The sequence below is a fragment of the Pimephales promelas genome, chromosome 21 (assembly GCF_988280905.1).
Source record: "Pimephales promelas chromosome 21, fPimPro1.hap1.1, whole genome shotgun sequence".
In the NCBI taxonomy this organism is placed as follows: domain Eukaryota; kingdom Metazoa; phylum Chordata; class Actinopteri; order Cypriniformes; family Leuciscidae; genus Pimephales; species Pimephales promelas.
Window position 1 is genome coordinate 29,872,282 of NC_142789.1, and position 12,221 is coordinate 29,884,502.

General features: G+C 33.9%; 1 protein-coding gene across 5 annotated transcripts in view; it reads left to right on the forward strand.

Annotated features, from left to right (window-relative positions):
• Positions 1 to 3,494: 3,494 nt before the first annotated feature.
• prxl2b (peroxiredoxin like 2B) overlaps positions 3,495 to 12,221 on the forward strand; it is a 31,226-nt gene continuing 22,499 nt past the window's right edge. For 3 of the 5 annotated variants that reach the window (XR_016148693.1, XM_089125323.1, XM_089125322.1), the window contains exons 1-6: positions 3,495 to 3,681; positions 4,815 to 5,019; positions 7,089 to 7,140; positions 7,503 to 7,566; positions 8,319 to 8,394; positions 10,224 to 10,342. Coding sequence is in view for 3 of the 5 variants with exons in the window: in XM_089125323.1 (XP_088981449.1) it covers positions 3,619 to 3,681; positions 4,815 to 5,019; positions 7,089 to 7,140; positions 7,503 to 7,566; positions 8,319 to 8,394; positions 10,224 to 10,342 (579 nt within the window). In the remaining 2 variants the exon portion in view is untranslated. Of the gene's footprint in view, positions 3,682 to 4,591; positions 4,718 to 4,814; positions 5,020 to 7,088; positions 7,141 to 7,502; positions 7,567 to 8,318; positions 8,395 to 10,223; positions 10,343 to 12,221 lie in introns of those variants that run through there. The other 2 variants (XM_039674281.2, XR_016148695.1) reach the window with 2 other exon arrangements.

Sequence of the window (12,221 nt, forward strand, 5' to 3'; positions counted from 1 at the left end):
CTCTCGGTGGGGGACTGTAGATGCAGGCTCCGAGTCTGCAGCTTCATAATATTGGTACATTTTCTCATCTCTCCGTGTAATCCTCGCTGCTGAGTGTAGCGCGGTGACGTCACATATTCACGTCACGTATGAAATTTCAGTTTAAGAAGTTTATTGCCATTTGCACAGGTACGTTTACACGTCAGGCCCCGTTTACGCGAAGGGAAAACGCAGATATTTTTCTGCGGATTGGCCTCTTGTTTACACTAAAACCCCGTTTTTATCACAGAAAACCATTCCCAAACTGACACTGAATCAACGTGGAAACAACGTCTCTCATGACATTGAAACGATGATTTTGCTCATCGAATTAACGTTGAACCAACGTCAGACGCGGCATTCTTCAAAGCTAAATGAAAATCGAAAATTGGTTTGCTTTCATAACGTTGAAACAACGTTGATTTCAAGTTGATTTTCCGTCAGTTTTGAACGAATGACGCGTCTGACGTTGGTTCAACGTTAATTCGATGAGCAAAACAACGTTGTTTCGATGTCATGTTTCCACGTTGATTCAGTGTCAGTTTGCTATCAGGGTTATTTCTTAAAACTCTGGCCAAAGTGGAGATTTCTGAAAACGCCGGTTACGTGTTGTCTTGTGAACTGGGAGAAACGGCGTTTTAGGTTCTCTCTTGTCGATTCTGAGGATTCTGATTGGCTTGCATGGCTTTATCCTTCTCCACTGCCGCCCATAGGTTTGGCATAGTTATTATGACGGCGTATTCATGCGGGTGTGTGAAGCTGTGAACGATGTTATTTTTGAAAATATTTGTTTTTGCTAAATACCCGTTTTTGTGTAAACATGGCCTCAGAGTCGGCATTTAAATGAAAACAAAACAATTATTTTTAAGGAGAGAGAAGAACAAGGCAAAAGAGAAAGGTATATAAATAACCACTCTAGTTTAAATAAATACACATTATAATATGTAAAATAAATTAATAATATTGCACATTGTAAAAACTGAATAAAGTACTATTGCACAAGTCATTACAATGATAATGATAATGCACTTGAATTAAAAACATGGAATGGGGTATTTTTTGCCCTTCTTAAAGGTGCCATCTGTAAAAATTGAGGTTAAAATATCCCAAAAATGAGCTACACGCATCAAAAGATTGAGAAGAAATAAGGTTGATGATGTCATTAAAAAACTGACACGTTATAGTGCTGCCGAGATATTAATCTGAATTAGCATGCTAAATTACTAGCCCCGGCCCGGCAGGTGTCGTAATACCAGTTTCGACCATGGGAGGCGGTATGCGGGCGGGCAACGTTAGCACCAGCCAAACTGCAGTACACGAGTGAGTCGCGCTCGCGCCAGCTTGTGTTTACTTGAACCTGACGTCAGTCGTGTGGAAAATACAGCCCACTACTACATTTCAGTTCAGGGAAGAGTTAAAAAACAATAATTGGTCGATATTATGCATGAGGAATACATTTTGGTAAGTTGTAGCATACTTTATCTTTTAACAGTGTTCGTGTTCTTTTACCATTAGCTAGTAGAGATGATCGGTTCACGTGTGCTAGGGATCTGTCGTGTAAAGCGCCAATACTGTATTTATTGTTTGAATTGCATAATAAAATGAACAGAATCTGAGAGCTGAGATCGGTCTCCGTGTCCTTTTCTGTGCATGACAAAATTGATGTGTGGCGTGAGAGTGTGTGAAAAGTGTTGTGAGAGTTGGCAGCTCTGAAAGACGCTAGCGTGGTCCACATCAGGGAATGCTGTCTGTCAAATTAATTCAAACTAATGATAAAAAATGTAATATGAACAAATCGAATATCATAAAACTAGAAATAATAGCCTGGGCTTTAATTTTCCCATATCGTCGAAATGCACCGACTTGTCTATGAGACGGCCCTTATAATTTAGTATTGAGATGTTGTTCATTTAGTCTCTAATCTCTGAAAATCTCCAAATGCTCCACGTGAAACTGCGGTCTTCCAACCTTTTACTATCGTGTCAATTGATTTGATTAATATGCACGAGGGAGACAGAGCAACACAGCGCTCGCCCATATTGTTTGAAGACATGAGAGAGCGCGTGGCCGTGGAGGTATTTCTGGAGGTATACTGCCCCCATCTGGTATGGAACATGTTGTATGATTTGATTTTAAATCCCAGAGGGCACCTTTAAAGCTGCAGTCCGTAACTTTTTTTGAGTTAAAAATTATTCAAAATACATATTTTACAAAATACATAACCAGCCAGTGTTCAAAACTATCTTGCCGTGGTTCGATTCAAAGCGGTAAGCTTGTAATAACGTTTTTAACTCGAGAGGTACTGGTGGATTTCCGCGGGAGATTCGAGTGTGTCTTTGCATCATTACGTTACATCTGTACACACACATTTGTACACATAAAGAAGAAGTCTTTGCTAGTAGGCTATGAGTGTCAGGATGTTGGAGGAGGAGATTTATAGCCTTTTCTCACAGATTATACTTGATTAAACTTATCAATTTGATGGCGGATCCAGAAAGGTTCGAACGACAAGATCGCAGATTCACTCGCTGTAAAATGCTAAAGACTTCGTTCAGACTTCGAAGTGGCTACAGACAAAAAGAGACTGCAACCAGACCATACAAAAACAAAGATAATATTGGCTGTGCCGTGTCGAGGCCGTTAAAGTACAACTCACGTAAAGTTGATAACCCACACACATGCACCATATCGCGATGACAGCGAGATAATATTATTAAAATTATTATTTTTTGTAAAAAAAACCTCTAAAGTAACAATGAAAGCTGCAAAAAGGAGTACAGCGCACATCCATAGTTTTAACTATGCCTGATCTAAGGTAAACTTATAAGGAATTTCAGATTATATATTGTATATTTGAGTAGTATTTTATTTAAAGTTTATTTTCACATTCTGTTGCACGTCACTGTATATTAAATTACTGTAATCATTAATGACACCTTTATATTTCTTATTTTAATCATTCCTTTGTTAATAATTGATTAATTGTGTGTATTATATAGGCTACAAAACATAAATCACCAACTACATACAGTATTGTCATTCTCTGTATCCCATATTATGCAGGCCAACTCAAAAAAACAAACTCATAACAGTGATAACCTTTATTTCAAAACAAAGATAATAATTGTGTAGAAGAAATATGTAATCACATATATCTGTACACACACAGTCTGTGAAAAGGGTCCATTGAGGAGTGGCAAACTAACACCTTTCTGAAGTTAATGGTTTACTATATGTAGTAAAATAGTTTTTGTTTTCTCTTGGTCGCTATTGATTATTTAATGTAAATCATTACAGCGTTCTAATTGAGGAAGACGGGCGGGAAAATCATTTCGGTAAGTGATTAAATAACTAAAACAGATAATAGTTGCCGTTGTCATATTTATGTAATATGCCCCTCCCCTCGGGCGCATGGTTTGAATTCCCGAAGCTGTGATTGGCCTATACGAGTGTCACTCACGTCATGTCTTACGCAAGTGGGCGTGTGTATATAACAGCCGCGAGTTTATGCTTGTTGTGTAAAGACAAGACAGTGTTAAGAAACGCTGAAGGAACACGGGCAATTTTTTTACACAAAAAGACCAAAAATATACTAAGAAAATGTCGTCTGTCAATTTGACCAGCCTAGGAGCCAACCAACTAAAAAACAGCACGTCTGGAGAGGTAATTAATTCAACTAACGTTACGTTCATATAAGTTAGCATACAACTAACGTTAGCAGACTAGTCATGTTCTGAATCATTTTCAAAACTTCAATGAGGCACGTTAACGTTACCTTAAGCTTCTACTTCATATTAAAATCATTTAAATTACATTTTAAAAGTGTTGTCATGAAAAACACTTCCTGTTCTGATATTTCATATTGTGATAAATAACTAATTCATCGCTTGCAGGTGTCAAATGCAATGATAACACATTATTATAATCTAATGCAACAAAATAATACTTTAAACCTATGCAGTTATGAGGTTCTTTTGAGATTTTCTTGTTCTAGGTTGGGTGTTGATAATTAAAAAAATGTTAGTAGGTTAAATACATAAAAGTGAAATTATTTGAATACCTAAAAATTTGAAAGTTAAATTTTATTGAAATGAGATCATTCTCAGCTAGTAAGTCACATGATAAATTACCATGAACAAAAATATGTCCATGAGCATGAATTCTGTTCAAAATCAGGAATTCAGGTTTTTGTTACTCATGAGGCCTCTCCCATCGGTCACAATTGTGATCTTTTTTTCTTATTTCTTGAAGCTCTAAAAATGTTGTTATTGACTTTGGGCAAGAAATTCAACTTTTAAATGATAAAATAGATTGTCTTGATTAAAATCTATTAATGTCATGTGGTCAAGGTCACATGACCAGATCAGTTTGCTTCCTGCTTGCACATCTAGAAGAAGATGTTTTCCTAAGACTACTACAAAAAGTAGTAACTTAATTAACAGATAGAACTATCATATTTTGTACATATATTACTGATATATTTTGAGAATTATACTCCTTCATACATATTTTGCACGTAAGACTTGTAAGTTTGTGTTAGTATAACACAGTGCTTCAATTGAAAACACAGGTATATAACATATGCCACACCTGTGAGGAGGATGGATGATCTCGGCAAAGGAGAAGTGCTCACTAACACAGATTTAGACAGATTTTACAGGAACTCTAGCCTGTCATGTAGTTTCAACCACCCAAAAATGTCAGTAAAGTTGCTTTCATCCATATGTGTGTTTAGTTTTTCCAAATGCGCTGGAACTAATGAATGAAATGAATGAAAGTCTTGTTTTCTTTATCAGATGGTGGAGGTTGGCTCTCTGTGGCGGGAGCAGACGGTCATTCTCTTCTTCTTGCGGAGGTTTGGTTGTCAGGTGTGCCGGTGGATGGCAGCGGAGGTCAGTAAACTGGAGAAAGACCTGAAAGCAAATGGTATTGCTCTGATTGGCATCGGACCTGAAGAGGTGGGAGTGAAGGAGTTCAAGGATGGGGGATTCTTCAAGGGCGGTGAGGATTTGCCAATTGGCTTTATATCGTTTAATATTATTCATAATTTCTTAGTTTTATAGTACACTAATGTTGCTCAGAAGTCTGAGACGGAGTCCACAGTGAAAGATCTAGTAGTAATTACCTTATAATGCCCCGTTCAGACTAAAAACAATATCTTTAGTGATAATAATAAAGATAAGAGTTCTAAAAATCATTCTATATACAGTATAAATAAATAGCAGAGTGCACAACACACATGCAATGTAATGATAATGACACTGTTGGAATCAATTTTAGATCTACTGTTGACATGCAAATTAATAACAAACGCAGCCGGATCATTTCCATTATAACCAGGACCAGGAGCAGCGCAAATTAGCGCCTGGTTTAAGACATGCTTTTTTTTGGGAGGTAAATAAAGGCACAAATACCAGTAAATTAATAAGTGCAAACCTTAGTGTTTCTTGCATGATTCATTTAAATATGATTCATCTCTTCCCATAAGTTTTGTGTCTAAAAGAGAAACTCCTACAAATGCATTTGCAATAAGGTCAGCCGCAAAAATAACCCTATCCACGCCTTGTCAGGGATTATTTTTCACTGTGTGTCTAGTTTCTCAACACCAAAAGAGGGTTTGCGCTCGTTATCTTTATAGTTATCTTTCTTGGTGTGACCTGGCCTTAACTCATAATGCATTTGACCCAGAAGGGATGCATTCAAATTTCTTATTTTTAGTATTTTTAGTTTAGGAACCAAACTTTGGAAATATGTCAAGACTATGAAAAACATATATATATATATATATATATATATATATATATATATTAGGGCTGTGCAAAAATTAATTGCAATTAATCGCATCCAAAATAAAAGTCTGTGTTTACATAATATATTTGTGTGTGCTGTATATTTAAATACCTATGCATACATGTAAATATTTAAGAATTATTTGTGCTTAAATTCTGTATATATAAATAAACACATAATCTATATTATATAAATATAAATATTTTATATATGAATAACACATTTTCTTAAATATATACATGAATGTGTGTGTATTTGTATATACAAAATAATTATATACAGCACACACAAATATATTATGTAAACACAGACTTTTATTTTGGATACGATTAATCGCAATTAATTTTTGCACAGCCCCAATATATATATATATATGAAGAGTTCAGATGCAAAAGCCTCTAAGTGCCATTTGAAATTTTCTTCTAGAACGATCATTTTTATCAAGCTTGTATATTTAAGTTCAGTGATTTCACTTAAATGGCAATAATAATTACCTATTAATTGTTATTTAAGTGAAATTACTGAACTTAAATATACAAGTTTGATAAAAATCATCATTAAAGAAGATAATTTCAAATGGCATTTAGAGGCTTTTGCATCTGAACTCTTCATATATATATATATATTTATATATATATATATATTACTATTATTTCCTTTATTTTAGCAGGAGAGTCACATTGAGATATCACTCTCTCTTCTTCCAGTGAGAACTGAGATATATATATATGTTTTTCATAGTCTTGACATATATATATATATATATATATATATATATATATATATATATTACAAATATTTAAAAAAAGATTTAAACATTTAAACCTGGAAATGAAAGAAAATGTAAAATAATGCATGATATAACATAACTCATAAGTGTTTGATCAAATGCACGTTAACTGAGTGACATTGATCATTTTCTTGCTTTAATTGAAGCACAAGATGCTCAAATTCACCTTGTGCTGGATTCGGGTTTTCTTCCAGCGTCTCCAAAGCAGGAAATAACAAATTCTCAAATGCAAAATGCAGTTTTCACAAGTGCGCTTTTGGACCCCATTGAGTTAAAGAATGATTTCAACACTGCATTCTTTCTTCTGAAATAAGTGATAACCTCAGGTTAAGCTCATTGTGTGGGTTTTGAATTTATAAGTGATAAAACGTGTGTTTTTTACCTGTTGTTACGTTTGCCATGCCTGTGTTTACCTTGGGTTTGCCACTGATAAAAGGTGTCTCAGGTGTTTTCCTGATCCTGTGAATATTTAACTTTTTCTTTGTTTTAGACATCTACATTGACGAGAAGAAACAGTGTTACAAAGATTTAGGCTTTAAAAGGTATGGGGTTCAACATGATTATTTTTACTTGTGCTATTTAATTCGTGATTTAAAAAGTCTTAAAGTAATAGTTCACCCAAGAATAAAAAAATCTCTCTCAAAAATGTACTCACCCTCAAATTGTTATAAACACGTTGTAAGATTTTGGGAACCAGACAGTTGATGGACCCCGTTGACTTCCATAGTATGAAAAAAACCATCAAAATCGTCCTTTGTGTTCAGCAGAAGAAAGAAATTCATGCAGGTTTTGAAGGGGAGTAAATGATGAGAGAATTTTTATTTTTGGGTGAATAAATGTGTGATGTTGGACCATGACACAAGCATGTCAAAATTAACAACAATCCTCTGGTTTCCAATGTCAGGTACAATGCCATGAATGTGGTTCCAGCAGCCATGGGAAAGAAAGTACGAGAAATTGCCTCAAAGGTATTTATAACGCATTCTACATTGCCTTTAATATGCAAATTATAATTCTGGCTAGAGCCCGACTGATAAAGGATTTTGAAGGCCGATACCGATACAAATATTTTTGGGTTTTAAAGTCAGATATTCCGATATATCGGCCGATATTTTTTTTTTATTATTAAATATTGTTGGATTTCACACACTTTTCTCCACAAGATACGTTTGATACTTTTTCTCTATGTCTAAATGTTCACTCCTCGCAAGTATAACTTACATTTTACAATGCAGGGACTGTAACTAGAGATATGCTAGTTATAAATACAGTAATCATTACTTTATTTAGGCAGAAAAAGTTCATTGTGGTTTCCAAGCTTTAATGTTAACGTTAGCGGTCTCCCACTGATGATAGTGGCGTTAGCAAGCCTATGATGAGCCATAATTTAGCAATAGATAACATCATACTGCAAATTGTAAAACATACATTTTTAATATAACAGGTCAAGGAGAGATGATTAAAGCGTGTTTCGTCCGTTTTTATTTTATTTTTTAAATATTAATTTATCGGCCATTATAACTGCCGATACCGATATTATGGAAAATGCCTAATATCGGCCTGGCTCTAATTCTGGCCTAATGATAATTCATGATTAAGTGACTAATGAGATGTCTTATTTATAAACAGTTATAATAATGACCAATAATAAATAATAGCTTATTTAAAAAATGTGCTAAAACTTTTAGATAACTCTTTTGATTGCTGTGTTTTCTTGAAGGCAAGTGCAGAAGGAATTCAAGGAAACTTTAGTGGAGATCTTCTGCAGAGTGGAGGCTTGCTCATCATCGCAAAAGGTAAAAAAAAAAAAAAAAACGTTTAATGTCATATTTTCATAATTTTCACAAGGAAATGTATTGTTCCAGTTTTATATGATCTTTTTCTTCCACTGTGTACTGATAAATGTGTCATAGAAGAGAACCGAAGCTTGTAATCTTAGCAGTCTGCATTATTGCCACTAGAGGGCAGCATGACTTCACATTTAAAACATGTAGCGCATGCAAATCTGCTCTGTGCTCAAACATGAGAATAATGTGAAGAAATCTGCCTGTAGCAGAGATTAACATTTTAGAATAATACCTTGATGAGTGTCTGGATTTGATGAGTCTCTGAACTGTGGTGCCAACAGTATGGCTAGCACTAACACAACTAAACATGTTTTCCTATTACTTGAACTCTCATTAAATATGTGAATGCAACTGGATGTTGAAGTTTGTTTGTAATTCTCATTAATCTCATGATGATTCTCATTAGATGAGAATATTTGTCCAGACGCAATTGTTTTTCTAATTAAAATAGATTAAACCGTACCACCATAAGTTTAATGAAACATGTTAAATGTGCTTAGCCCTTAGTCACTGTTAAAAAAGGACAACACTTAAGGTGTTTGGGGTCATTTTGAACCCAGACTTTTAAAGAGTGAATGCATAAGGAAATATAAATTTTTTATATGGAAAACAATATATCATTTTTTAAATTCACTTCTCAACTAATCATTTATGCTGTGTTTTTTTGGAATTTTTTAAGTTTCCTACCTATTTACTGCACAATTACATAACTAGGCCATAAATTGGGACATGAAAAATGATTTTTTTTAAAGAAAAAACACTTAAATTATGATGATGATTAAATCTAAACAGTTTTTGGACATTGCTCTACGTGTTAGGGATAGAATACTGCCATCTGGTGGTTAGTCGAAAAACAGTTTTTCTTATAGTTAAGGAATTAAAGTGCAATGACCACATATATCCAATAGGGGTCCATAGAGATTCATTTTCACTTCATTTTTCCTGATGCTTCAAATTCTCCTCACAACTTGATAGATATGATATATATATAAATTTTGTGAATTGTACAAAATATTTTTTTATCAAAATTAGAGTTTGTTGTTGTTGTCTGATAGATTTTTAATTATTTGTTTTTGCAAATTATTATACATTACAAGTCAGCACTATGACATGGCTGTAATCACACACTATTCATTTCAGATTTTTTTTTATCAAAAATTATTAATTTTTTTAGAACAAAAAAAAATAAACCTAGTAAATAAACCAATATAATACAAAACAACAGCACTAATAAACTGTAATGAACAGGATGCATACGTGTGTGTGTGTGTGTGTGTGTGTGTGTGTGTGAGAGAGATAGAAAGCTCGTTCCATTTTGTGTTTATGCTCTAAGACCAGACCTTGATTTAAATGTAATTTTTCTTAGATTTATGCCAGTTTTGTTTGTTTTATTTGCCAATTTCTGTAAAAATGTTCTCTGTTGCAGTCATGACGTGTGTGTGTGTGTGTGTGTGTGTGAGATTTGTAGTTTGTTCTACTTTCTATTTATGCTCTAGGACCAGACCTTGGTTTATATGTGGAACATTTCACATTTATAATGGATTTACTTTTATTTTTTTGACAAACAAAATAAAAAAAGTCATTTTTTTTTTTTTCATTTTTCCATTCATTTTCAATTGGGGTCATTTTGACACCGAGTTTCATGGCCCTGAGATAACGGGAACATTTTTTTAAAAATCAAGGAAAAGTCCAGTGGGGTCATATTTACCCCAAACAGTAATTAAGGGTTAACTGTCATGGAAACAATATCACAATGCTAAATGTGTAACTCTGTTCAGGGGGAGAAAAGGTCTTGCTGCATTTCGTCCAGAAATCGCCTGCAGATAACGCATCTCTGGAGGACATCGGCAAAGCTCTCGGGATCTCGGCCAACGTCCAGGCTGGTGAAAAGCCACAGGTAAAACATCCAGCTACGGTCGAAGCTCTTTGGCCCGGTTTACAGCATTTTGGTCGATCGGATCACAAGTAGACGAGGCAGACACGTTGTTTTTTAATCGTCTCTTTTGTCCACTCTCGCCCACTTCTGTCCTGATTTCTTCGAGGGGAGGGTCTATGAGCGAGTAAATGATGGGCTTTAGATCTTTCGATGTAATTAATGAAATAAGCTCACACAGTTTATATATGAACGTGACCGGAGACTGAAAAACATACAGAGCATCAGCTTTAGTTCTGCTTCAGACCAAACCCATATCAGGAATGGTGAGAGGACATTGTGCTTTGGTACGTTTTTCATCTTCAAACCAAACAAAGTCCCGTCTGGAAGTTCATTACTTGATGCATTAATATTAGCGCTGTCAATCGATTAATCGCATCCAAAATAAAAGTTTGTGTTTACATAATAAATTTGGGTGCACTGTGTATAATTATTTTATATACATAAATACACACACATGCATGTATATATTTCAGAAAAAAATAATATTTATATTTATATATAATATAAATCTATATACAGTATATACATGAAAATATTTCTTAAATATTTACAAGCATGTGTGTGTTTTTTATATATATATATAAAATAATTATACACAGTGCACCCACATATATTATGTAAACACAAACTTTTATTTTGGATGCGATTAATCGCGATGAATCGTTTGACAGCCCTAATTAATATCTAATTAAAAGCGTGCTAGAGCTGCAAGATTAATTGTTAAAAGATCTCCATTCAAACACGCACGCGATCTTACTCGTAAATGACATTGATTTGGGTATGTCCATCAATCTTTTGACGAGTACGATCACTGCATTGAGTCAGTCATTCAAAACGATAAAAAAAAATCTAATTAATTAAATATATTTTTAAATAGACTACAGCAATTAACATTTTATCAGAATCGTATGACACGCTATTTAGTCGTCTGTTCAGAATCGTGGACGAATTGTGATTTCTATTTTAAACAAAACAAAATTGTGATTCTTATTTTATCCAGAATCGTGCCGCTCTAATGTTTGCATGCATATGTAATCTTGAAATGACTTTGAATGCAACTAAAGAAAATATACAAGTCGGAACTTTACGTTTTATAATATTAGTGTTGCGGTTTCTAGATTTTTTTTACTCCGGTTTTACATAATGCCAGACTTATCATTTGAAGAGTTCAGATGCAAAAGCCTCTAAGTGCCATTTGAAATTTCCTTCTAAAATGATCATTTTTATCAAGCTTGTATATTAAAGTTCAGTAATTTCACTTAAATGGCAATGAAGATTACCTATTAATTGCCATTTAAGTGAAATAATTGAACTTAAATATACAAGTTTGATAAAAATGATCATTCTAGAAGAAAATTTCAAATGGCATTTAGAGGCTTTTGCATCTGAACTCATTTATTCAATTTGTGTTCATGTCCCAAATAAAACACTATCAACGAGATCAAGTACCATTCATAAGTATTAAAAAAAATCGAATTACTCATGATATTAGTCATATACATAGGATTTCTAATAACTATCTGAAGTAATTTAAATGTCTCGGATTGAAGTTTTGTTTTTTAAAATTACCATATTCTTTCAAACAAATGGTTTCAGTGTTGCTTGTATTACTTATGAACAAGTGATTCTTCTAACATTACCCACTAGTATACGTTTCTACCACACTATTACATTAATGTATTTTTAATGCCAGTTTTTTTGTTACTTTACTGCAGTGAAATTGTCCTTGTAAAGAGTTTATAGAGTGTAAGATGCAACCACACAAGAAGGTTTAATTGCATCCACGGTGAAACCAGGACACCTTGTTTTGCTCGATTTCGTTGGAATAATATCTTGCCTT